Consider the following 26,736-nt stretch of genomic DNA (forward strand, 5'->3'; position numbering starts at 1 on the left):
CCTTTTTTATCAAAAACTTTGCCTTTGATTTTTTTTATGTTTGTAGCTTGCTGAACTAATAATAATATTATATTCTTGAATTATGTGTACAAGTATGAGCTGTAAAATCCCCCGTCGGCCAGATCTCCTGAAATGCTTTACGTGAGTTCCAGCATGTCTGAGGTTTTGATGGAAGCGTCTCAGATGATGATGATGTTCATAAATGAGCCATTTCGCCCCTCAAACAATATTTGTGCTATTCAGAGCAGAGGTCAGATAAGGCACCGCTCTGCTATATTTGTTTTTATGATGCCATATTTTGTGTTTATGGATAGCGCTGCTGCAGGAGATTCATGCGGCGTCTCTGGCGTGTTACTGAGCTCAGATGAAGGCTCGCGGCTCGTGTCCTGAAGTTTCACATGTTTGCAGTTTCTGATATCTCCGTGTTCCTCAGAAAGGGCCGTGTTTACAATGGTATATTGAGCGCCATAGCAACGGAACATTTGTACACAAAACCTGGAAGACTTCAGGAACCGGGTTTATAATAGTCCTGATGGATGTTCTCTAAGATTTCTTTAAGAGAGTGTGTGTGTTTGTGTAAACAAGTGTGTGTGTGTGTGTGTGTGTGTGTGTGTGTGTGTGTGTGGTTGAGTGAGCGAGTGAGAGTGTGTGAAAGTGAGTGTGTGGGTGCGTGTGAGTGAGCGAGCAAGTGTGTGTGAGAGAGCTCGTGTGTGTGTGTGTGTTTGTGCAAACAAGTGTGTGTGTGGTTGAGTGAGTGAGTGAGCGAGTGTGTGTGTATGAGTGAGCGTGTGTGAAAGTGAGTGTGCGGTGTGTGTGTGTGTGTGTGTGTGTGTGTGTGTGTGTGTGTGTGTGTGTGTGTGTGTGTGTGTGTGTGTGTGTGTGTGTGTGAGCGAGTGATTGAGTGAGTGAGCGAGTAAGTGTGTGTTTGTGCAAACAAGTGTGTGTGTGGTTGAGTGACTGAGTGAGCGAGTGTGTGTGTATGAGTGAGAGTGTGTGCGCGGGTGTGTGTGTGAAAGCAGTGAGTGTGTGGGTGTGTGTGTGAGTGATTGAGTGACTGAGTTAGTGAGCAAGTGAATGTGTGTGTGAGCGAGTGTGTGTGAGCGAGTGTGAGTGATTGATTGTGTGTGTGTCTGAGTGAGAGTGTGTATGATTGAGTGAGTGAGTGAGTGTGTGAGAGAGTGTGTGTGAGCGAGTGTGAATGTGTGAGAACGTGTGATTGATTGATTGTGTGTGTGTGTGTCTGAGTGAGAGTGTGTGTGAGAGTGTGAGCGAGCGAATGAGTGATTGATTGTATGCGTGTCTGAGTGAGAGTGTGTATGATTGAGTGAGTGAGCGAGTGAGCATGTGCGTGTGTGTGTGTGTGAGCGAGTGTGAATGTGTGAGAACGTGTGATTGATTGTGTGTGTGTGTCTGAGTGAGAGTGTGTGTGATTGAGTGTGAGAGTGTGAGCGAGCGAATGAGTGATTGATTGTATGTGTGTCTGAGTGAGAGTGTGTGTGATTGAATGAGTGAGCGGGTGAGTGTGATCCAGTGTGTGAGCGAGTGTGTGTGTGTGTGTGTGTGTGTGTGTGTGTGTGTGTGTGTGTGAGCGTGTGTGAAGCAGTAACTTCTGTTTTCAACACTGATAATAATTCTAACTGTGTGTTGATCATCAGATCCTCATATGAGAATGATTAGTGAAGGATCATGTGACACTGAAGACTGGAGTAATGATGATAAATTCAGCTTTGATCACAAAAATAAATGACACTTTACTATATATTCACAATTTTAGTGCATTTTTGATAATGCAAAAAAAAAAGCTTTTTTGTGATCATAGTTTTGCTATGATGTTGACTTGAAAAATGGATCTGCGATTAAGTGTAATGAGTTATGAAATCATTGCATTTAGTCTGAGAGGAATGTGTCGAGTGTTCTGGTAGGACACAAACACACACACACGTCGTGTTTCCATGTTTTATGGGGACTTTCCATAGGCGTAATGGATTTCATATTGTACAAACGACATCCTATCCCCCTACACTGCCCCTGCCCCTAAACCTACCCATCACACACACACACACACACACACACACACACACTGCCCCTGCCCCTAAACCTACCCATCACACACACACACACACACTGCCCCTGCCCCTAAACCTACCCATCACACACACACACACACACACACTGCCCCTGCCCCTAAATCTACCCATCACACACACACACACACTGCCCCTGCCCCTAAACCTACCCATCACACACACACACACACTGCCCCTGCCCCTAAACCTACCCATCACACACACACACACACACACACTGCCCCTGCCCCTAAACCTACCCATCACACACACACACACACACACACACTGCCCCTGCCCCTAAACCTACCCATCACACACACACACACACTGCCCCTGCCCCTAAACCTACCCATCACACACACACACACACACTGCCCCTCCCCCTAAACCTACCCATCACACACACACACACACTGCCCCTGCCCCTAAACCTACCCATCACACACACACACACACTGCCCCTGCCCCTAAACCTACCCATCACACACACACACACACTGCCCCTGCCCCTAAACCTACCCATCACACACACACTGCCCCTAAACCTACCCATCACAGGAAACTTTCTGCATTTTTACTTTCTCAAAAAAACTCCTCCTGTGTGATTTATAAGATGTTTTCCTCATGGGGACCTAAAAATGTCCCCACAAGGACAAGGATTTCAGATATTGCCATCTTTGTGGGGACATTTTGTCCCCATAACGTAGGGATTACCAGGTCTCACACACACACACACACACACACACACACACACACACACACATGCAACCGTTTCAGAAAGACAGCGCATCAGTCTGAGCTCGAGAACGGACATCTGTTTCTCCAGAGCTTTTCCCTGAGAGTGAAATATTACAGCGGCCGACTGCTGTGCTGTCTTTGGAGGGCCTGTGGAAAACAGCCCTGAGAAACTCTTTGAGAGTCGAAGCCAGACCTGATTTAAACACCTCAGCGGGGAGAGTTTGGACTGCAGTTTGGAGCCGAAGCACGAACATCCGCGGCGCTGGCACGACTCGCTGCATTTAAATACTCTGGAAATTACGGTGTGTGTCTGTGGTGGAGGCCTGCATGTGTTTGTGGAGTGCTTGTTGAGACTTCATTTATCTTACTTACTGCACATGTGTTTAGAGGTAAGAGTTTCCATGTGTGCACGTGTTTTAGTGTGTGTGTGTGTGTGTGTGTTTGCGATGTACAGTGTATTTGTATCCAATCTGTGGCTAATTTTCAGTCTCACAGACTCCGTCATTAATCACCTGAGCTCAGTGGCTTTAAAACAACTGTGTGACTTTGCACGTTTTCCCGCTTTACCCGAAAGTCTTTCCAGGCTGTTCTGATCAGTCAGGCTTCACTGTTATTACTATTGCTCATATTTCATGTTAGGTTTCAACACAACATCTGATGCTTTAATATAAAGCGTGTGCGCTACTCGTCCTGCGGCGTTTGTGCTGCAGACATGAATTATACTTCAGATCAGCTGTGCGATTTTTCAGTTTTCACCTGACGAAGTCCCACTGAAGTGCCTTGAAAAGCGCAGCATCATTCAGTGTGTTGATGTCCACTGAAACAAGACAGGGGGCGGGGCTTATCAAACAGCTCCTCCCCCTTTTAAAACAGCCAATAGCGTTTAGTTTATATCACAGCTCGTCCAGAGCCGCTGAGCTCGGTAAAGCCGCAGTTCCTCCTCATAACATCCATGGGAACGTTCCATTGGACCAAAGGTTGTTTAAAGCAGAAAAAGTTTCTTCTAGATTCGTAAAAGTGTTAGTTCATCCAAAAATTTTAACTCTGACCCATCATCAGAGGTCGTCTACTCTCGCCTGAGCTTACGCTACTCCTACATCCTACGTCATGCATCGGGTCAGAGGTCACTTGTCATGCACCGGGTCAGAGGTCGTCTACTCTCGCCTGAGCTTACGCTACTCCTACATCCTACGCCATGCATCGGGTCAGAGGTCACTCGTCATGCACCGGGTCAGAGGTCGTCTACTCTCGCCTGAGCTTACGCTACTCCTACATCCTACGCCATGCATCGGGTCAGAGGTCACTTGTCATGCACCGGGTCAGAGGTCGTCTACTCTCGCCTGAGCTTACGCTACTCCTACATCCTACGCCATGCATCGGGTCAGAGGTCACTCGTCATGCACCGGGTCAGAGGTCGTCTACTCTCGCCTGAGCTTACGCTACTCCTACATCCTACGCCATGCATCGGGTCAGAGGTCACTCGTCATGCACCGGGTCAGAGGTCGTCTACTCTCGCCTGAGCTTACGCTACTCCTACAGCCTACGCCATGCATCGGGCCAGAGGTCACTCGTCATGCACCGGGTCAGAGGTCGTCTACTCTCGCCTGAGCTTACGCTACTCCTACATCCTACGCCATGCATCGGGTCAGAGGTCACTCGTCATGCACCAGGTCAGAGGTCGTCTACTCTCGCCTGAGCTTACGCTACTCCTACATCCTACGCCATGCATCGGGTCAGAGGTCACTCGTCATGCACCGGGTCAGAGGTCGTCTACTCTCGCCTGAGCTTACGCTACTCCTACATCCTACGCCATGCATCGGGTCAGAGGTCACTCGTCATGCACCGGGTCAGAGGTCGTCTACTCTCGCCTGAGCTTACGCTACTCCTACATCCTACGCCATGCATCGGGTCAGAGGTCACTCGTCATGCACCGGGTCCGTCTACTCTCGCCTGAGCTTACGCTACTCCTACATCCTATGCCATGCATTGGGTCAGAGGTCACTCGTCATGCACCGGGTCAGAGGTCGTTTACACTTGCCTGAGCTTACGCTACTCCTACATCCTACGTCATGCATCGGGTCAGAGGTCACTCGTCATGCGCCGGGTCAGAGGTCGTCTACTCTCGCCTGAGCTTACGCTACTCCTACATCCTACGCCATGCATCGGGTCAGAGGTCACTCGTCAGGCGCCGGGTCAGAGGTCGTCTACTCTCGCCTGAGCTTACGCTACTCCTACATCCTACGTCATGCATCGGGTCAGAGGTCACTCGTCATGCACCGGGTCAGAGGTCGTCTACTCTCGCCTGAGCTTACGCTACTCCTACATCCTACGCCATGCATCGGGTCAGAGATCACTCGTCATGCACCGGGTCAGAGGTCGTCTACTCTCGCCTGAGCTTACGCTACTCCTACATCCTACGCCATGCATCGGGTCAGAGTTCACTCGTCATGCACCAGGTCAGAGGTCGTCTACTCTCGCCTGAGCTTACGCTACTCCTACATCCTACGCCATGCATCGGGTCAGAGATCACTCGTCATGCACCGGGTCAGAGGTCGTCTACTCTCGCCTGAGCTTACGCTACTCCTACATCCTACGTCATGCATCGGGTCAGAGGTCACTCGTCAAGCACCGGGTCAGAGGTCGTCTACTCTCGCCTGAGCTTACGCTACTCCTACATCCTACGCCATGCATCGGGTCAGAGATCACTCGTCATGCACCGGGTCAGAGGTCGTCTACTCTCGCCTGAGCTTACGCTACTCCTACAGCCTACGCCATGCATCGGGTCAGAGATCACTCGTCATGCGCCGGGTCAGAGGTCGTTTACTCTCGCCTGAGCTTACGCTACTCCTACATCCTACGCCATGCATCGGGTCAGAGGTCACTCGTCATGCACCGGGTCAGAGGTCGTCTACTCTCGCCTGAGCTTACGCTACTCCTACATCCTACGCCATGCATCGGGTCAGAGATCACTCGTCATGCACCGGGTCAGAGGTCGTCTACTCTCGCCTGAGCTTACGCTACTCCTACAGCCTACGCCATGCATCGGGTCAGAGATCACTCGTCATGCGCCGGGTCAGAGGTCGTTTACTCTCGCCTGAGCTTACGCTACTCCTACATCCTACGCCATGCATCGGGTCAGAGGTCACTCGTCATGCACCGGGTCAGAGGTCGTCTACTCTCGCCTGAGCTTACGCTACTCCTACATCCTACGCCATGCATCGGGTCAGAGGTCACTCGTCATGCACCGGGTCAGAGGTCGTCTACTCTCGCCTGAGTTTACGCTACTCCTACATCCTACGCCATGCATCGGGTCAGAGGTCACTCGTCATGCACCGGGTCAGAGGTCGTCTACTCTCGCCTGAGCTTACGCTACTCCTACATCCTACGCCATGCATCGGGTCAGAGATCACTCGTCATGCACCGGGTCAGAGGTCACTCGTCATGTGCCGGGTCAAAGATCACTCGTCATGTGCTGGGTCAGAGGTCACTCGTCATATGCCGGGTCAGAGGTCACTCATCATGTGCCGGGTCAGAGGTCACTCGTTATGTGCCGGGTCAGAGGTCACTCGTCATGTGCCGGGTCAGAGGTCACTCGTCATGTGCCGGGTCAGAGGTCACTCGTCAGGTTTTGGGTCGAGTTAACTCGTCATGTGCCAGGTCAGAGGTCACTCGTCAGGTTTTGGGTCAAGAGTCAACTCGTCATGTGCCAGGTCAGAGGTCAATCATTGCGTCAGGTCAGAGGTCACCCGTCATGTGTCTGCCAGAACTAGACTCGCCATTACTGGAAGCCACTGATACACTTTTGCGCTTTTTGGCCTTCAAAATCTCATCATCCATTCACTCCCATTATGAAGCTTGGAAGCTTTTATAGCTTTTATATTTTTAAAATAACTCTTTATATTTTTTAAATAACTCAGATTGTGTTCAGCTGAAAGAAGAATGTCATAAACACCTAGGATGGCTTAAGGGTGAGTAAATCATTGGCTAATTTTTGCGTGAACTATCCCTTTAAGAACCGAAAGCAAAGAGAAACCTATGGCGTCAATGTAAAACTCCCACCTTTTTTAAAAGGGAACCTTTTTTTTATTGCACAGAACACCTTAGCAACAGCGTGTGTGTGTGTGTGTGTGTGTGTGTGTGTGTGTGTGTAGCAGACAGAAGCGCAGCTGTAATGACTCTATAAACACGCCGTCAGAGTGAACGATCATCTGTGTAGAATCTATGCTGTTTGTGTTGACGACAAGATTATTAATGGATGACAGACTTTCACTCCTCTGATGTCTGTGAGGGTTTAGTTGTGTCTGTTTGTGTATGCTGGGTGATTTACGCCATACACAACTCATCTGCATCAGTATCTTTCTCTCGTTTTCCAATGAAATGATCTAAACATCCGTAAAACAAGGTCAAATGGAAGATTTTAAGGTTATTTTCTAGCTGTAAATCTAATTCTTTAATAAATCTAACAACATTTAGTAGGGTTTTAGGGAATAATAAACTTAACTCTCATCCTTCCTTCGTATTCTGGAACCAATCTTTCCCTCACGGGTCAAAATGACCCAAAGCCCTATATATAATATTTTTCATGCTTTAAAAAAAAAAAAAAGTAATTTAAATTTAATTTACCTTTTAAATAACCAGATATTATTACTAAATAATACGAAATAAAGCACATTTTTCACATTCATTTAACTTAAATTCACAGTAACTCTTAAATACATGCATAACCAGCTCAAATCAGCTCAAAATATCCCACATTGGTCGACCTCTTGTGTAAAAAAATAGCTCTATATAAAGCGCATGAGCTGCTTCACTGGGTCCTAAAGTCATTTCTCTTCAGTATGCATTCAGAGACACATGCAGACATTATATTTTTCGTTAAGTTTTAGCTTTTTCAATTTTGAGCATTTTGTGTACTGAAGTAGCCTGACAAGCCAGACCCACATCAAGATGTTTGGTCTGGAAACTCACCATTGACAGCTCAATCTGAGGGGCGGATAAACGGTCGTCTTTCAAACTCCCTCTGCACGCGATAGGATAGCGCTACAACCAACCAGAGCAACGAAGGTGAAGCAGAGCTCGCTGACAGATTAAACATTCGCCGTATCCGGTCCGCAAAACTCTGAACACATCTTCCCTTTTTAAGAATGACTTCAGTACCGTTCTTTGTTCTTTTCTCAGAGAAAAGCTTAACTCCAAGTCTTCCAGAGTCGCGGTCAAAGCGGATTCGAAAGACCGCCGTTCGCCAGTTTCTGTGTTTACTAGAAGCACGCAAACGCAACTTGGCCGTCATTATGTGAAGCCCCGCCCACCGACTCTATACACGATGTGATTGGCCCGACCAGAGTTTGGCGTTTACAGCTCAGAAGGGTATTGAGAGTTGCTAGACGACACTCGCGGCAGATTAGATTTGCTGCCGCTAGGGGGCGTCTAGATTTCTAGGCTAGTACTGAAGCATTCCTCACATCATTCATTCCTAAAGGGGTCAAATTGACCCGTGAGGAAAGGATTTGTTACTTTTTTACTTTTCAACCACAAAACTCCTCGAATCCAGTCAATTTTTGTTTCTGTATTTGTGGTTCAAGTGCGAAAAAGGTCCTAGGGTCTTGGACCACCTCTCCGATGAACTCTCAATTATTATTATTTTTTTATGAGTTTCGGGTCAAAATGACCCGAGGGAAGAATGAGGAAATGCTTGCTGGAAATTGCTGAAATTTGGTGCACAGGACAGTCTAAATAAACCTCACAGCAATTTTGGAGTCTATACCTCAATCCCTCTAGCGCCACCATATGTCCAAAGTTGCACTTCTGGGGCTAGTTGCATAAATGTAGAACACTATGTTAAGACTGTGTCTTAAGCACTAATTTGTCCAACTAGCAATTAGTCCAAATGTAATCAGTCTTACTTTTCTAATTCAAATTGAACCAAAATACTTTTTTATGTAACTGATTAAAAAAAAAAAAGGGACCAGTCTTAAAGAAACAAATGTGATGACTTACTTTTAAGACTAGTCTAAGTAGTTTATGCAACAGGGTTATGCAACCCTGTTTAATCTAATAACTAATAAGAAAGACAAATCTTTTTTTGTTTGATTCCTTGGCTTTTTTAAAACTATATTTAAAGGGTTAGTTCACCCAAAAATGATAATTCTGTCATTAATTCCTCACACTCATGTGGTTGGACAGCCGTCAGACCTCTGTTCATCTTCACACACAGATGAAGATATTACACTCTAAAAAATGCTCGGTTAAAAACAACCCAAGTTGGGTTGAAAATGCACCGACCCAACAATTGAGTTGTTTTAACCCAATGGTTGAGTTGTTTCAACCCAGTGGTTGAGTTGTTTTAACCCAGTGGTTGAGTTGTTTTAACCCAGTGGTTGGGTTGTTTTAACCCAGTGGTTGAGTTGTTTTAACCCAGTGGTTGAGTTGTTTTAACCCAGTGGTTGAGTTGTTTTAACCCAATGGTTGAGTTGTTTCAACCCAGTGGTTGAGTTGTTTTAACCCAGTGGTTGAGTTGTTTTAACCCAGTGGTTGGGTTAAATGTTGCTTAAGACAACCCAATTGCTGGGTAAGAACAACTCAACCATTGGGTTAAAACAACCCAATTGTTGGGTCGGTGCATTTTCAACCCAACTTGGGTTGTTTTTAACCCAGCATTTTTTAGAGTGTAGTGTTGAAATCCGATGGCTCAGAAAGGCCTTCATTGACACCAATGTCATTTCCTCTCTCAAACCCATAAAGGCACTAAAGACGTCGTTACAGAGCTCATCTCACTACAGCAGCTCTACAATCATTTTAGGAAGCGACGGGAATAGTTTTTGTGCGCAAGAAAAAACCCTAAATAATGACTTATATAGTGATGGCCGATTTCAAAACAAAGTTTTGAACTGTTATGAATCAGTGAATCGATTCATGATTCGGATCGCCAAAGTCACGTGATTTCGATCCGAATCCTGAATCCATTCACTGATTCATAACGGTTTGAATCTTTGTTTTGAAATCGGCCGTCACTATATAAGTTATTTCGTTTTTTTGCGCTCAAAAACAAATCTGGTGTCTTCATAAATGATTGTAGAGCCGCTGTAGTGAGATGGGCTTTGTAACGACGTCTTTAGTGCCTTTATGGGTCTTGAGAGAGGAAATGACATTGGTGTCAATGAAGGCCTTTCTGAGCCATCGGATTTCAACACTAATATCTTCATCTGTGTCTGAAGATGAGGATGAAGGTCTGACGGCTGTCCAACCACAGGAGGGAGAGGAATTAATGACAGAATTAGCATTTTTGGGTGAACACACCCTTTAAGGAGGATATACTGGAAAACAAGACAAAAACGTAATGACTCGTGTTTTGAGCAGAACACAGACGGGACAAACAGCCGACAGCTGCTGGTCAATGTGTTCAGATTCATCGTCCGCCGGCTCAGACGGGCTGAAGCAGACGAGCGATTATTGTTTTGTGTTATTAATATATGAGTGTGTGGTCAGTCGTGGTCACGTCTTCACTTCGGATCAGCAGGAGTCTAAAAGAGTCCGACTGCTGGCGTGTTTGGAGCTGAAATCTGTGGGTTTGGTCTGTAACTCAAACACGCTGTTTTAAATGCATGTCGTCCAGTGTCTCCTGGAGGCTGTCATGATGAATATTTAAAGGAACTGTGTTTTAAGTTTGCACGCCGCAGTACACATGGCAATGCACATATTTGAGCCAAAAAATTGCAAAAATGCACAAAAACAAAATGCGGTGGGGCAAAAAAATCCCCATGTATGCAATTTATAGACTCATTTTAGCCTTTTTGTGCCTTTTCCAATGAAAGGAAGATTTCTTGCATATGTCTCGTTTAATTTGCTTCAATATATATTGTGAAAAAAAGGCTGACATTTCAACTTCTAAAATAACAAACCTTTTAATTTAAACAATTTTAGAGCGAAGGCGAAATGTTTTATACCAGCCTTATTATAATAAACAACCAACATTTTATTAAGCATGCATATATATATATATATATATATATATATATATATATATATATATATATATATATATATATATATATATATATATATATATAAACGTGATTTGCCTGAATATGAATTGCAATGCTGTGTCCACTTTATATGTATAATTTCATAATAGTAGTACATTAGTGGCCAAAAGTGTTTTTAATGACCCTGTAAGTTTTATTAAACCCTCAAAACATTAGGAAAATATATATTTTTTAAATATCTTAATTATGAGGGAAGAACAAAACACTAAACTTGGTATTTATCTGGCAAAATTATTACAGGTTTTATTTTACTATTCAAAATTGCATAGAAAAACAAGAAGTTGACAGGAAAAGGCAAACACTTAACTATAACAACATAATCAGTTATTAATATTTCATTGGTTCTTCTGTTTTTGCATAATGATGTGTTCATAATGATTTTGTTTGACAGTCTAGCCAAAAATTATGTCATAATTTGGCATGTTTCATTGTGTTATCACAAATAAAACAATCTCTGCAAAACTACACACGCATACAAAAACACATTTTTCATATTTAAATAAAGGGTGAGATGTTAATTTTTCTAGGCCGGACATCTCTTTTGGCCACTATTGAATAATAATATGTGAACTAATAATGTGTAATTCTGATAACTTTTATATTTGTACGAGTGAATGTGTCCAAACGTTTGATGTGTTTATCAGAGATTTGAAGGCGTTACGCAAATAAATTATTCTGAATTATTAATTGTTCAGTCAAGAGTTTGTTTGCTTTATTATTGAGATGTTTTTCCTCCATGATGAACACTAACCTGTGATTGTCCATGAATTATTGATTATAAAGCACTGAATAAATCTGTCATTTCTTCTGATTTTCAGACAGATTGAATGTTGGAGGAACCGTTTGATGAAATTAAATGATGGATTTTATTATTTTCAGCAGGAAAACTAATATATATCTTTTATAATGTCAAAAACAAACCATCTGTTTATCAACACAGCAGTAGTTCATGAACCCTGAATACATTAATACGCTATTTTATATTCTTAATTGAATGTCCTTGAACTGTAGTGTTTATATGAATATTTCTGACTAACTAATATTATTTAAAGAAAAAATATCTAATAAAATTGAAACATCTAATATTCTGACATAGTATATTATTACTTATATACCAATAGCTATGATATTATCATGTAACCATATTCTGTAAAAGCTTTGATAAAGCCCTTTTTACCACATTATTGATTCATTTTAAATGTTTTATCAATTAATAATTTAATTTATATAATACATGTATACCGATTATAGATCTTAGACTTGTTCTTCATGACCGGATTTTTTGTTAAATCGTTAACAAAAGCAAGGCTCATAAATGTAACATGTTATGGGAAATAAAACAGAATTGTTTTAATATGAAACACACACAAATCAAATACATTTTTGAATTTAGAATATAGATACATTTTTGAGAATTAGGATTGATGTTTGTGACATGTATTTGTTTTTTTTTAATGTTCATATATATATATATATATAAACCTGGGGTTTATTATTATTATTGAAGGTTGCAATTGTTGACCGGTCAGAAATGGAGCCAAACTCAACATTTAACATCTTGTTTTTAGTGTTTAAATAAACCAGTGCTGTAGATTCGGCGAGGAAAAGTCAGATAGACAAATAAACTAGTGCACAGACTGAGTTATTCTTTAATTGCTGTCGTTTTCCCTGAGTTTCACAGTAAAAACATTTCTCCCCCACAAACGTCAAAATATAAGTATTCAAGTAAATTTAGAAATAAACATGCAAATTTTGGCTATGAGGCGTTACACAGTGTGGCGTGGCTTCAGTCGAGAGTCGTGTGTATATAACAGTTTAAATAAAGCCATATGAGTCTTGTTGAAATGTTTTTATTTCATTCGCTTTAAAGCTAACTTTAATAAATAATGGTCCACTAGTCCTGAGGTGAACGAAAACATACAAAAATCATGTCCTCACTGATATCCGAGGCCAGGCGCAGTGGTCATCAGTCTCTGTCCGTACAGGGCGTACGGTGAGTAAAACGGGCCCGTGGCTGTGGGCACCGGAACCGGCGGCCCGGTTGTTAACGGGCTTTTGGCGTACGGGTGATACCGCGCACCGAGCCCAAACGTGTGATGTGGGGTCCTGAGGGCCAGCGGGGCTCCGGGTATGTGGCAAATCTGGGTTAAAGCATTCGGGTATCCCGAAACGAACTTCTCCGCAAATGCCGTGTGAGTTCTCAAATGGGTCAGAAGCTCCTCCGAGGTGGAGAAGCGTTTATCGCAGGGCCCGTTTGCCGAAACCCAGTTGCAGATGTGCTGCTGTTGGGACTCGTTGGTGAGCATGAAGCCGTACGGGTATAACGGGTGTCCGGGGAACGAGGGCGGGTGCAGAGACGGGCTGGGATACATCAGCTGGTATCCAGATTTGCTGTCGTGCGAGCTGTTGGATGATAGATGGCTGGCGCAGTGGTAGCTCAGGCAGAACGGGTCTCGGCACAGGCTGCTGGATATGATGGATGGCGGAGAGGCTCCGGCGAGGGGACTGGACCCCGCCTTACCATTAAGAGCACCGGATAGCTGAGCGTTAATCAGCTGATTCCCGGTGCCGGCTTTGCTCGGGTCTAGAGACACGGCGTGCGACAGAAAGGGCTGAGGATAGCCGGTGTAAGCTCCGGGATAGGCTAGTCCGGCAGGAGAGATTGGGAAGACTGTGTGTCCGGGTCTGTAAGGCGAAACCGGCGCCACGAGTCCCGACCCGATAACGGACGAGGATGTGGGAGCGCCGTCAGATCCCGCATCCGGTTTGCTCGCCTCGCTACTCTCAGTTCTTCCGGATGCATCCGGAGTGGCGCTTTTACATGCATCCGTGTCCTTTTTCCCGGTTTTATTTTCCACGGACTCCGTCCGTCCGGGCTGTGGAGAGACGGAGCTGCAGGAGCTCGGGCTGCCCGTCCGCGGCGTGATGGGCCGGCAGGCGGCGCTCGGCACACGGAAACCAGATTTATCTCCACCCGTGTCCTTTCTCTCGGATGATTTGGCGTAGGGCTTAAAACAAGACTTGTCCTCGGCTCCGATGTCGCTGATCTTTAATGGGCTGGATTTGCAGTCCTTATCCGAGGCGACCGCCGAGAGTTTTGCCGAGGACGGGGGATCTGACTTCCCGATTTGGGAGCATGTTTGTGCAAGGAGGGCGAGTGGACTCTTCTTGGCATCCAACTGTAAAAAAATAAACAGTTTTAAGTATAAGATAACACCTGCATATACAGAAAACATCAGTGCTTTCCACATAAATGTGCATTTACTGAATGAGTGATATTTTCTAAGCTGTGTTTAGTGTTTAGATTCACGTTGTGAGACCGTAAAGCCTTTGAGCGTGACTCGAGCCTCTCTTAAATCTAAAATGCTGCAGAGACATTAAATCAAACGTCAAGAGGGTTTATTATATCCCTCTGTTCACGCAATAAAACCTGTGTCCATATGGCAATGTATTGTTTTTCTTCCCTTTATAGAGCTGAAGGAAAAAATGCATTAGAAGGCATAAGGAAACCATGAGGCCACATTTTTGATCAAATTGACTAAAAACGAAGCATAAATAGGGAAAAAAACATCATCTTTTTTCACTCTCCAGTATTTATGCATCTTTGATAAATGTTCACATGGCAACGTTGTTTTAAAGAAATTGCATAGAATTGTTTTATGGTGACGATGATGCAATTTTAGAAATGCTGATGTGTTAAAGTCTAATTATTTATGGAAGAGAAAACTGTTTGAGATTTGCATAAGAATGTATTGAGTGTAAAGCATATTTTAATAGTCTGTCTGTCTTTAAATTATATTAGACAACGTTTTTATTCAAAAATATATTAATGGATTTTTAAGGGTTAATAAAGGGTTTCTCCCGGAATAATTTTAGGATTTCTAGCATATATTGCATTGAAAGATTATATTTATAATCTAGTGAATATATATATATATATATATATATATATATATATATATATATATATATATATATATATATATATATATATATATATATATATATATATATATATATATATGTGTGTGTGTGTGTGTGTGTGTGTATTGAGTGATTGTTTGATAAATTATTGTAAACAGTGTATTGAACTGATACTCTAATCATTATTTTTTTTATTGAAATACTGTTGATTGACATTACTATAGCCATTGCTGCTGGTATATGCTAAATAAATAAATAAACTAATTATTTATGCGTATAAACAATATCTAATGTTGCACTTAAAATATTAATAGTCACGATTCAATTATAATTATTCACTTATTTTAAGATTGTAAGAGTTCAAAAATGTATTTATTAAAGTAATTTAACGATAAATTAAGGCTTTTAAGAAAAGTTGTTTTATTTGCAATATAAACGTTTTAAAAAAAATAATAATTCCATTTATTATAATCGGATTATTTTATTACAAAATATGTATTTTTTTTTTTTTAACAATGCGTAGTATAAGGGGTTAATTATAACATCCGGTAAATAAAAGTGTTTTTTTTCCGGTTTTTTTTTTTTGAGTTGCCAAATGAACATTATCAAAAATAAATTCAATTTATAATCGGATTTTTTTAATGAATAACCCTTTATGCAGTGTTATAATAATTGTTTATTATAACATCTGGTAAATAAGTTTTGTTTCTATTTTTTGAGTTGCCATATAAACGTTGTTAAAAGTACATTCAATTTATAATCGGAGTATTTTATGGAGAGAAAAAATGGTTTTAGCACTGCGTAGTAGGCTGGTAGGTTTAAAGGGTTAATTATAACCTATAAGGAAAATATTAGTGTATTTTCTAAGCGAACGGCTGCACGTTCAGTAGATTAAGAGTTTAAAATGAAGTCTGAAGTGAATAAAAATGAACAAAGGTGTTGTTTCGTGTCGCAAACTGTCAGTTTTACCTCGATGGGGCTGACAGGGGTGGACGGTAACGGCTGCAGATAGTCCGGGTGCAGGATGTGTCCGGAGCGCGCGCTCAGCATTTTCAACACTTTCACGGGCAAGCGGCTCGCCTGGCGCAACGGGTCCGCGGGAGGAAGTGAGTGCGGGAAAGGGTGAAGGTTTCGGTTCGAGTCCCACACGAGATCAACCACTCTAAACACGGCAGACTCCGTCGGCAGTGTGATCATGTCCCACTTCTCTCTGCGTAATCTGGACATGCATCTGTAGATGGACCAAAAGTATCTCCCAAGACGACAAACAAACGTGTCCAAATGTTATGAAAAGCAAAACGCAATATAATCCTTAAAGGTTCTTGCTGGGCAAATGTAGCAGAGAGAGTTCGGAGCGCATCTTATCGTCCGCGTCGCGCACTCACACTGAGCTGTGCTCACACACACCTCGCGCACCCGAGATTAAAGCCGTCACCGCCGGCCAATCACATCGCTTCGTCAGGTGATTGACAGCTCTAAAGGATGTGTGACGTCACCGCTGTGGGCGTTTGTTTTGGCCATGTTGAGGAGGTAAAAACACATTTATTCTTTTATAATTTATAGGCTCTGTTCTTTTGATGTGAATAGTAAAAAAGAGCACCAGGTTTATTAATATCTCTGCTGTGATTAGTAACATGAGTGATGGATGACTTCAGGTCATCTCAGGCTGATATTGGATATGTCTGCAGTGATAAACCACACGCTTCAGTAATGCAGAGAATGCTGAACCGGCCCCAATAAAGAACATTACACTCTGATGACACGTCTAACAAATATTTCCAAAAACCATAAACCCAAAGTGTATAAAATTAATTAGAGAAGTAACCATAAATGTCAAATCTGGTGATTAAATTGCTAAAATATGGTATTGCGGAGAGCTATCTATCCATCCATCCATCCATCCATCCACCTTGCCAAAAGTATTGGGCCGCCCCTCCAAATGACTGAGTTCAGGTGTTCAATCTCTTCATGGCCACAGGTGTGTAAATCAAGCACTAGGCCTGCAGACGCTTCTACACACATTAGTGAAAGAATGGGTCGCTCTCAGGAGCTCAGTGAACTCAAGCGTGGGGCCGTGATAGGTTGCCACCTGTGCAATAAGGCCATTCCTGAAATTTCCTCACTACTAAATATTCCACGCTCAACTGTTGGATTATAACAAAGTAACTCAGAGAGCAACTCAGGCCACATACAATCAAAGAGTGGGGTCAGCACATGCTGAGGGTCACAGTGCGCAGAAGTCATCAACTTTCTGCAGAGTCAAAAGCTCCAGACCTCCAAACTTCTGTGGCCTTCAGATGAGCTCAAGAACAGCGTAGAGAGCTTCATGGAATGGGTTTCCATGGCCGAGCAGCTCATCCAAGCCTTACATCACCAAGAGCAATGCAAAGCGTGGGATGCAGTGGAGTAAAGCAGCCGCCACTGGACTCTAGAGCAGTGAGACGTGTTCTCTGAGTGACCAATCACATCTGACGATCCCATGGACGCGTCTGGGTTTGCCGGTTGCCAGGAGAACGGGACTTGCCTGACTGCATTGTGCTGAGTGTAAAGTTTGGTGGATGGGGGATTATAGTGTGGGGTTGTTTTTCAGGGATTATGTTTGGCCCCTTACTTCCAGTGAAAGGAACTCTTAATACTTCAGCATACCAAGACATTTTGGGCAATTTCATGCTCCCAACTTTGTGGGAAGAGTTTGGGGACGGCCCCTTCCTGTCCCAACATGACTGCGCTCCAGTGCACAAAGCGTCGGCCCATAAAGACATGGATCTATCTATATCTATATCTATCTATCTGTCTGTCTGTCTGTCTGTCTGTCTGTCTGTCTGTCTGTCTGTCTGTCTGTCTGTCTGTCTGTCTGTCTGTCTGTCTGTCTGTCTGTCTATCTATCTATCTATCTATCTATCTATCTATCTATCTATCTATCTATCTATCTATCTATCTATCTATCTATCTATCTATCTATCTATCTATCTATCTATCTATCTATCTATCTATCTATCTATCTATCTATCTATCTATCTATCTATCTATCTATCTATCTATCTATCTATCTATCTATCTATCTATCTATCTATCTATCTATCTATCTTTAACTGTTTACTAATCCAGTGTTGATTGTTATTAATGAATCCTCTCTGTGCCGGTCAAGCCGTGCTCTGATGGATGAGCGGCAGATGTGATGGATGAGGGGTGGTTGCTGTGTTCGGCGGCGGCTGTCAGCTCTCGGTTCTGCCCGTGAGTTATTAGGGCCAGAAACTCCCCCTTTATTGTGCGGGTGATGGATGACGCCCAGCACACGGGCGTTATTCCGTAATGGGAACACATTTCAGACGGGCCATATTTCACCACATTTAAGTAGAAAGTTTTGAACGCCTCCTCGATATTTCACATCCCTCTGGCATATTTATGGAAAACTCCACGCATGCAAATATAATTACACACTACAGCCTGTAGGACTAAACCGTGCCAAACATACAATGTTTTATTAAAGCAAAAGCTGTTCATTTGTTTTATAAATGTAACTCTGGAGTTTAGTAAATTATATCAGTTTAATATTTAATTATTTATATTTTTTTCAATGAGCCTTAAACTTGATCTGCGGGATATAAAATATTACTGCTACTAATATTATTAATCAATAAAATAATAAATATTTGCTGCATTTTTTTTTGTTTAGATCCCATAACAATATTCCATCAGAACCTATAGAGATACTAAGAATATTAATATTCAGATATTTAATACATTTTGCAGTTTCTTTGGACATGCATTTTAAGTTTACAACTTACTGGGGAAAACTATTTTTGTAGGCCTGGGCAAGGTTTGGAGGCTCGTGAGTGTGTTAACAGTTGCATGCTTTGTGTTATAAAAACTCACCATCATGGAAATTAGTTTTAGCTGTACTCAATTATACTATTAACTTAATAATGTATATCTGGATGCAGATAAATTAAGTATCTGAATGCAAAACAAGCAAAACCAAAACCCCTTGTGTGCCGGTTGAGAGAGGAGCATCAGTTAGGAACAGATAAGGCCAGTAATGGAGCGCATTGCTTTTATTGGGAACAGCGAGCTCAGGAGAGATGTTGATGTGGTACAGCAGGATCATCTGAAGCTCTGCTCATTATCTTCTGCTCATTAATCTACGCCAGAGACGCATCGAGCAGGACCTGATGGGCTAGTAAAGAAAGAGAAAATGCCATTAACCACCGCGGAGCACGAGCAAACATATGCTGTGCTGGTTTCCCTGGGTGGTGTGCGGTCGAGCAGCGGCGCAATAAACAAACCTGCACACAAACAAGGGGAGAAAACACCAACCTGCTCATCTTTTACTGTAATACTAACCTGAATACATGCAGGCATTCTCGTGTTAAGGGTCGGGTTAATATTAAAGGGGTGATGAACTGAGAAATCAACTTTCCCTTGAGCTTTTGATATATGAAAGTTTATGGTAATATACGAATATCCTGTAAGTTTCAGAGCTAAAAACTTTCTTGTTAGTCAAAGAAAAGCATTTATAGACACCAGGCTCAAAAAACGATTGTGTGCTTTATTACGTCGTAGAGCAACGAAACACGCCTCTACAAAATAATAAGCACATCTAATTCAGTAGCCCCGCCCACCGACTTGTCTAATTCAGTAGCCCCGCCCACCGACTCATTTTAATTCATTAGCACCGCCCACCGACTCGTCTAATTCAGTAGCACCGCCCACCGACTCCTCTAATTCAGTAGCCCCACCCACTGACTCGGTCTAATTCAGTAGCCCCGCCCACCGAATCATCTAATTCAGTAGCCCCGCCCACCAACTCGTCTAATTCAGTAGCCCCACCCACTGACTCGGTCTAAGTCAGTAGCCCCGCCCACCGAATCGTCTAATTCAGTAGCCCCGCCCACCGACTCGGGCTAATTCAGGAGCCCCGCCCACCGAATCGTCTAATTCAGTAGCCCCGCCCACCGACTCGGTCTAATTCAGTAGCACCGCCCACCGACTCGGTCTAATTCAGTAGCCCCGCCCACCGACTCGGTCTAATTCTATCTATCTATCTATCTATCTATCTATCTATCTATCTATCTATCTATCTATCTATCTATCTATCTATCTATCTATCTATCTATCTATCTATCTATCTATCTGTCTATCTGTCTGTCTGTCTGTCTGTCTGTAATAATATAATAATTCTATTTTAATCTTCATATATAATATTATAATATACAATTTATTTTATTAAATACAAATTTAAAACACACAAGAAAAATTATTTAAAAAAATTAAATACTGAGTTTTTAAGGTCACAGAGTGTTTCGGGTCTTTCAAGCATCATCGTGGTCCTCCTCTCCTTCTCCACAGCCACCTCGAGGCAACTTCTGCTGACTCCGTGACCTCCCTGACCTCCCTGATGGCCCTTCACTTACGGGCCCCTGTGATGCCCAGGATATTACAGGCCCTGCAGAGAGACCAGCAAACGCTCTTCACCCCACCTCAGTGGACTCATACCGCTCGCCACCCATTGTTCCAGCTCTCTTCCTCTCATTGGCCTCCTCGATAGGGTACAATACATATTAAATGATATATATTATATAATAAATTAAATATACACGGTCTGTTAAATGCCTGTAATGATAACACAAACCCCAAAAAGTGTTTGGACACTTTAGAGGTGGGCGATATTTAAAATATATCGGGATATTTTTAAAACACGATATGGATTTTGACATATCGTATATATCGAAATATTGTTTATATATATTTTTTTTTTTGGGCCGAAGTGCCCTGTTTATTTATATCTGTCATGCCCCCATCTTTCTGCAAAATGCTTACTGTTTACTTTAAATGTGAGTCTTTGATTCATCTTTTGAAAGCAAGAAATATGAATGAAAAGAAGGCAATATGTATTATTTCTTTTATTTTACAGTTAAATTATTATTATTTATGTAATCAGGGATTTGTTTTATCTTAAATGTGGCAGAAACACTTTGATCCTATATGCACTGCCTACCTTGAGTTTTTTTTAATGAAAAGAAGGCCATATGTATTATTTCTTCCTTTATTTTAAATTATTCAGGGATTTTTTGTTGTTGTTAAATATCGCTAAAGCACGTTGTTCCTGCATGAACTGCCTCTTTGCACTTCAATACAAATAAAAAAAAGACTTTGTGGTATTTGGCATATTTGTTTTTGCGGTAGTTTTTGGGAGGATATTTTTCCTGTAAAGATATCAAGATATATTTTTTGTTCCATATCGCCCAGACAGCTGATTTTGTTATCTAATGCAATGACATTCACACATGTTTAAGTGTCACACGAGTGTACAAATACTTTTTTTTGGGAGGTTTGCGGTATAATTTCAGGCATTTAACAGCCCTTGTCATTCGTGAAGAGTGACGGGCTGTAATACTGGCACCGATCGACAGACTGAACCATTAGCTCTGACAGACAGACAGGATTAGACTGGTAAAAGGATGCATTCAAGGCTTCTAAGCTGTCATTTTATACCTCCTTTCCCAAGCTGTCAAGAGGCCGGAGCTCTTAAGAGGAGTTTTAACCTTGTCACATGCCTGCTGTCATCTCTCGCCGTTATTGGACAGAATCCTTCAGAGCGGCTCTCAGCAGATGCAAAGGTCAGTCGGCATGGAACATCTCACTTTAATGTCTGCTGATTTCCATTGTGCGCAGGTGCTTGTTAGATTAGTTTGGTTTAGACGTAGTTGTTGCGGATTGACTTGACAGGCCATGCAGGTTATTAGATCTGCAAAAGTCTTCAAGTCAGTCAACCCTGCAAAAAATTCATATACGTATTTAAAGGTGGGATAAGTGATATCTGGTAACCATTGTTGATATTTCAAATCACCAAAACAAACACGCCCCTACCAGGGGCGGAGCGGGGGGGTGGCTAATTGGGCTTAAGCCCCGAATGTTTTGTCAAAAGCCCCGAATCTTTTAGTAAAAAAAAATTTTTTTTAATTTTGTTTCATTTCCTCTCAGTCTTACAGACTGGAGCGGCAAAAAATGAAACAAAAGCTCTATTACCATGTGTGTGGCAGTCGGCAATGAGTCGCACATCACTCATCTTGTTTGCCAATGCCAACAGCCAATAAAAAATGAAGAAGAATATACATCTTCTTCTTCGTCGTTGTCATCAGGGATTGGCGCGGGCTTTTGTATTTCACCGGCGTCGTAGTTAACTATAGTTAATATGGACACTACACATTTTTTTTATGCCAGAGAGAGATTCTGCGTCAGACGAAAGTGTTACAGGTTTGTGAATCCGCTGTTGTAACACTTGAGTTACATGACTGTATTGCTGGCTAGCTAGAGTTAACGTTAGGTTTTACTTATTAAGGCGAGACACGACAGGTGAAAACATAGTCAATTTTGAGATTTTGGGCCAGTTTACTCCCTTAACATGTAAGCTTTCATGTCAAAATAAAAAAAAAGCAACATTACACATTTAAGGTGGTTATTTCATTATATTTGGTCACCGTGCGCCTTTAGATTTCTACCTGAAATCATCCAAAGTTACTCTAACGCGAGCTCCCGTGCCGTCTCCATTCACAGAAACATGTCATGCCTGGTATCATTATAAAGCTCTCAGTCTCACACACAGCGCTGTCTAATCCAAATATGGGCATTTCCTTTGAAGAACTAACCAACCGCGAAAAACAACATCTGATTCTGATGTAGCAAATTTGTCAGCTATGCACAAAGTAAACCAAACTGAACTCTAAAGATTAATAATGATGTTTACACCAAATCCTAATTTCACCTATGCAGGCTAACTTAAACATAGTCAGATAATGGTTGCCTTTTTTATTTGCCAGGGGTTAAAATGAGTCATCCTTAACATTTTTGGTGTTTTGGATTCACTACAGCTGGAGAACAGTTAAATACCAAACAGGTTGTAGGCTCTACTGGCTGAATTTTTTAAAAGTAACATATAATTTTCCCAGATATTATATAGATTTTTGGCATTCTATTATCTCAAACAGCCTGGAAAATAGTGCATTTAGCTGAAGTAAATGGGAAAAAAATCTTCCCGGGGGAGTATGCCCCCGGACCCCCCTAGGTTTGGGCTAAACCCCGAATGTTTACATCGCCTGGCTCCGCCCCTGGCCCCTACCCCCAAAAAGGGTCTCGGCCCTATTGTGATAGCTCCGCCCCACACATACGCAACCCAGGCAACGGCTATGGCAGAATCTGTGTGTAACTAATCCAGGTCGAATATTCAATGAAAAAGTCACTCCTTCCATCATAAAAACACAAACCGTTCTCATGAACAACTCGATAATACACGAGCCGACAGTCCAACTAACGACATATTACAATTATGACCAGATTAGAGTTATAGCGATCACAAAACACAAACCGTTCTCATGAACAACTCGACAGTACACGAGCCGACCGTCCAGCTGACGACATATTACAATTGTCTGTTCTGGATGGCCTCAAACTGGACTGACTTGCCTTGAAGAAACTTTGTGCCTAATGATCCTCATAAGACTATTAGTAGGAGTGAAGGGCCTTCAGAACATGAGAATGTTTCAAAAAATGTGCTTATGACAATAATATGGCAGACGTTGGGGCGCTGGGCTGCATACGTTGCAAGAATTCGTTCCGGTGTTAGTGCAGATTGCCAGAGTCGTCAGATGTATTCGAAGGCATAACTAAAGTCTGGCAGTTTTTGGACGCACCTGCTGATAATGTGGATGTCCGTCTGTAATCCCCTCATATTCTGACGAGTCTCTGAGGCCCACAGCTTTAACTAATTAATAAGACACCCTTAAAAAGGAGACGTCACCAAACCCTCTTCTTCTGTCTGTAGTCACACCTCTCAGACTGACTTGAGAGTTTGAGACGTTGCTTAGGGCCTGATCGGGTTAACGCCGCCAGAGAAATGAAGGAGAGGAGTGTGATGGAGGGAGGGACGGGCACGTTATCACACACGCCTTCTTTAAACTGAGGAGCACCTGAGACACACCTGCTATGGAGATGAATGCTGCAGTCAAAAGCACGTCTCCTCAAAGTCATTTTCAGCCGTAGAGCACGTCGGCAGGCTGGCAGCTCACCTTGCGGGTAATGGATCCTGTCTGCTCAGACTTTAAGACTCAAGCTTAAAGGAGAAGTTCAGGCAATAATGAAAACTGTCTTCAAACCCGCATGACTTTCAAAAACCGTATGTCTAATATACACTGATTTTTATTTATTTAAAGATTCATACACTCTAAAAAATGCTGGGTTAAAAACAACCCAAGTTGGGTTGAAAATGCACCGACCCAACAATTGAGTTGTTTTAACCCAGTGGTTGAGTTGTTTTAACCCAGTGGTTGAGTTGTTTTAACCCAGTGGTTGGGTTGTTTTAACCCAGTGGTTGAGTTGTTTTAACCCAATGGTTGAGTTGTTTTAACCCAGTGGTTGAGTTGTTTTAACCCAGTGGTTGAGTTGTTTTAACCCAGTGGTTGGGTTGTTTTAACCCAGTGGTTGGGTTGTTTTAACCCAGTGGTTGAGTTGTTTTAACCCAGTGGTTGAGTTGTTTTAACCCAGTGGTTGAGTTGTTTTAACCCAATGGTTGAGTTGTTTTAACCCAGTGGTTGAGTTGTTTTAACCCAGTGGTTGGGTTGTTTTAACCCAGTGGTTGAGTTGTTTTAACCCAGTGGTTGAGTTGTTTTAACCCAATGGTTGAGTTGTTTTAACCCAGTGGTTGAGTTGTTTTAACCCAGTGGTTGAGTTGTTTTAACCCAGTGGTTGGGTTGTTTTAACCCAGTGGTTGGGTTGTTTTAACCCAGTGGTTGAGTTGTTTTAACCCAGTGGTTGAGTTGTTTTAACCCAATGGTTGAGTTGTTTTAACCCAGTGGTTGAGTTGTTTTAACCCAGTGGTTGGGTTGTTTTAACCCAGTGGTTGAGTTGTTTTAACCCAGTGGTTGAGTTGTTTTAACCCAGTGGTTGAGTTGTTTTAACCCAGTGGTTGAGTTGTTTTAACCCAGTGGTTGGGTTAAATGTTGCTTAAGACAACCCAATTGCTGGGTTAAAACAACTCAACCATTGGGTTAAAACAACCCAATTGTTGGGTCGGTGCATTTTCAACCCAACTTGGGTTGTTTTTAACCCAGCATTTTTTAGAGTGTAGTGATGCCGTAGAAGAACCATTTTTGGCTCCTAAAAGAACCTGTCAGAGATACATTTTTATATTATTCTATATATTAGTATTTTTTAAGTAGAAAGACTGAAATAGAGTAACATTGATCAGTTGGCTTAACTTTAAAAAAAAGTGAGGAATTTTTTTTTTACCTAAATGAATGGCAAGAAGATGCTCTGTAAACTTAATCTTTAAAAAGTAGTGTTCGTGCTGCCTCAACATTTTACGTTTATTTAGCTTGAAAAGTAAAGTTGTAAACTTGGATATTTGAGTTGACCTCTTAAATTAAACACTTACTTTTTAAGATTTTACAGTGTATAAAGTCATTTTTTGCTACTGTAGATCATACAAATATATATGAGAGAAATGTTTTTTGATTAAAAAAAATAAATAAAACTTATGTAAAGTAAAAATTCCTCTATGAACTGTGGGTTTTTAGTTCAAGTAATGGAAGTTTTTAGCTTTAAACCTCTGTAACACACAACTATAAAACACCTACATTCACACTCATGACTTATTCATTCAATAAAACATACAAATGTGACCTTTTTCTATTTAGTTCATGTTGCCAAAGACAGACATATTAAATACCAAATAAAGACATTCTGGAGTTTAATTCATGTCATTATTTTGATTTGATTAATGTAGTTGTAAAGAAAGAAAAATGTGAGGTACTTTAGTTTAGTGTCCTTGTTACACTTGGTAATAAGAGTAAATTATGCATAATTAATTACAAGCAACTAACCCTAAACCAAACCCTGTAATAAGTGCATGTTGTTAATATTACTCGGTACCTAAATGTAAAAAAAAAAGACACCTAAAAATAAAGTGCAATCAAAGGTAGTTGTTTTTTGGCACGTGGTCCAGACGTTTGGCCTGTCGGTTGTGTGTGTGTGTGTGTGTGTCTGTGTGTGTTGGATGCACTGGTGTAAAGTATTTGAGTAAATATAATTAGTTATTGTATATTTTGGCTACTTTGTAGTTGTATTGAGTATCAAAGATATTAGCATCTTTTACTCTCTACATGACTACATTTATGAACAAGTAAATGTAATTTTACTCCAAAACATTTGTGTTGAGCAGTGCAATTACACATTACATTTTGCATGGCACCTAACTGATTCTGCAGCCATTTGTTTCTGTTATAAAGAAGTGACACCGGCATCTAAGGGCATTGAAGGACTATATCTTGTGTGCTTTGCCTTTCCTCACCCAAACATGTCCTCAAGGATACTGTACATGAATGCAACTGAGCAGAGAGTCGATGAAACGCGAGTATTTGTTTAATGAGTTCATGACTGCAGCCGTTGATGAAACAGCACATCCACTGCAAGAAGGCTTTGACCATTTCATTTTACTGAACATTATTTTATTAATCCGCTATATTGACAGGACCTTTTTGATGGATATTGGTTTACTTTTGGCCTCTTTGTGCACTTGAGCTTCACTGTGACTTGAGATTTTGTAGATGTTTAAGAGGCTGTTGTGTCAACCTTGATTTATTCTAGTATTGAGGTGTTCAGTTTTATTTTGATGTTAGAAAATAAGCCTGATTTCTCATCTTACAAATGAGTGTTTCTTATGGTGTGTCTCTCAGGTGTCGAGGACTAGTGCATCGTTGAGCCTATATTTAGTATGAGTAAAATACTTCAGTTTTTTTTTTTAAACGCTTCGCCTGATCCGTGCAGGCACTAATGATTCGCGCGAATCGCTCAAGTTGAAATATCTGAACTTTGGCGGATATTCATGCCGCGTTAACCAATGAGGAGCCTGCTTACTGCTGTCACGTGGTCAAGTGACGGATGGGAAACCCAGAGGCCAGAGTAATTTA

At 41.9% G+C, this 26,736-nt stretch overlaps 1 protein-coding gene and 1 long non-coding RNA gene across 2 annotated transcripts in view; one reads left to right on the forward strand and one right to left on the reverse strand.

Moving 5' to 3' along the window:
* The window catches only part of LOC137056424 (uncharacterized), a 161,362-nt gene that overhangs the window by 27,856 nt on the left and 106,770 nt on the right, over positions 1 to 26,736 (forward strand). The window contains exons 3-4 of the long non-coding RNA XR_010900339.1: positions 20,123 to 20,322; positions 21,282 to 21,393. This is a non-coding gene — a long non-coding RNA (uncharacterized lncRNA). The remainder of the gene's footprint in view (positions 1 to 20,122; positions 20,323 to 21,281; positions 21,394 to 26,736) is intronic.
* Positions 12,323 to 16,179, reverse strand: LOC137056417 (zinc finger protein 503-like). The gene is made up of 2 exons (XM_067430505.1): positions 15,743 to 16,179; positions 12,323 to 14,028 (listed from the first exon to the last, which is right to left on the reverse strand). The coding sequence occupies exons 1-2, from the start codon at positions 15,998 to 16,000 to the stop codon at positions 12,784 to 12,786; spliced, it is 1,503 nt and encodes a 500-aa protein (XP_067286606.1). The 5' UTR covers positions 16,001 to 16,179; the 3' UTR covers positions 12,323 to 12,783.

Source organism: Pseudorasbora parva, chromosome 21 (genome assembly GCF_024679245.1).
Source record: "Pseudorasbora parva isolate DD20220531a chromosome 21, ASM2467924v1, whole genome shotgun sequence".
Taxonomy (NCBI): domain Eukaryota; kingdom Metazoa; phylum Chordata; class Actinopteri; order Cypriniformes; family Gobionidae; genus Pseudorasbora; species Pseudorasbora parva.

Coding starts and splice junctions, on each gene's coding strand:
- LOC137056417 (XM_067430505.1), bottom strand. CDS start 16,000: ATGTCCAGATTACGCAGAGAGAAGTGGGACATGATCACACTGCCGACG. Junction 14,029..15,742: donor CCCCTGTCAGCCCCATCGAG/GTAAAACTGACA, acceptor ATTTTTTTACAG/TTGGATGCCAAGAAGAGTCC.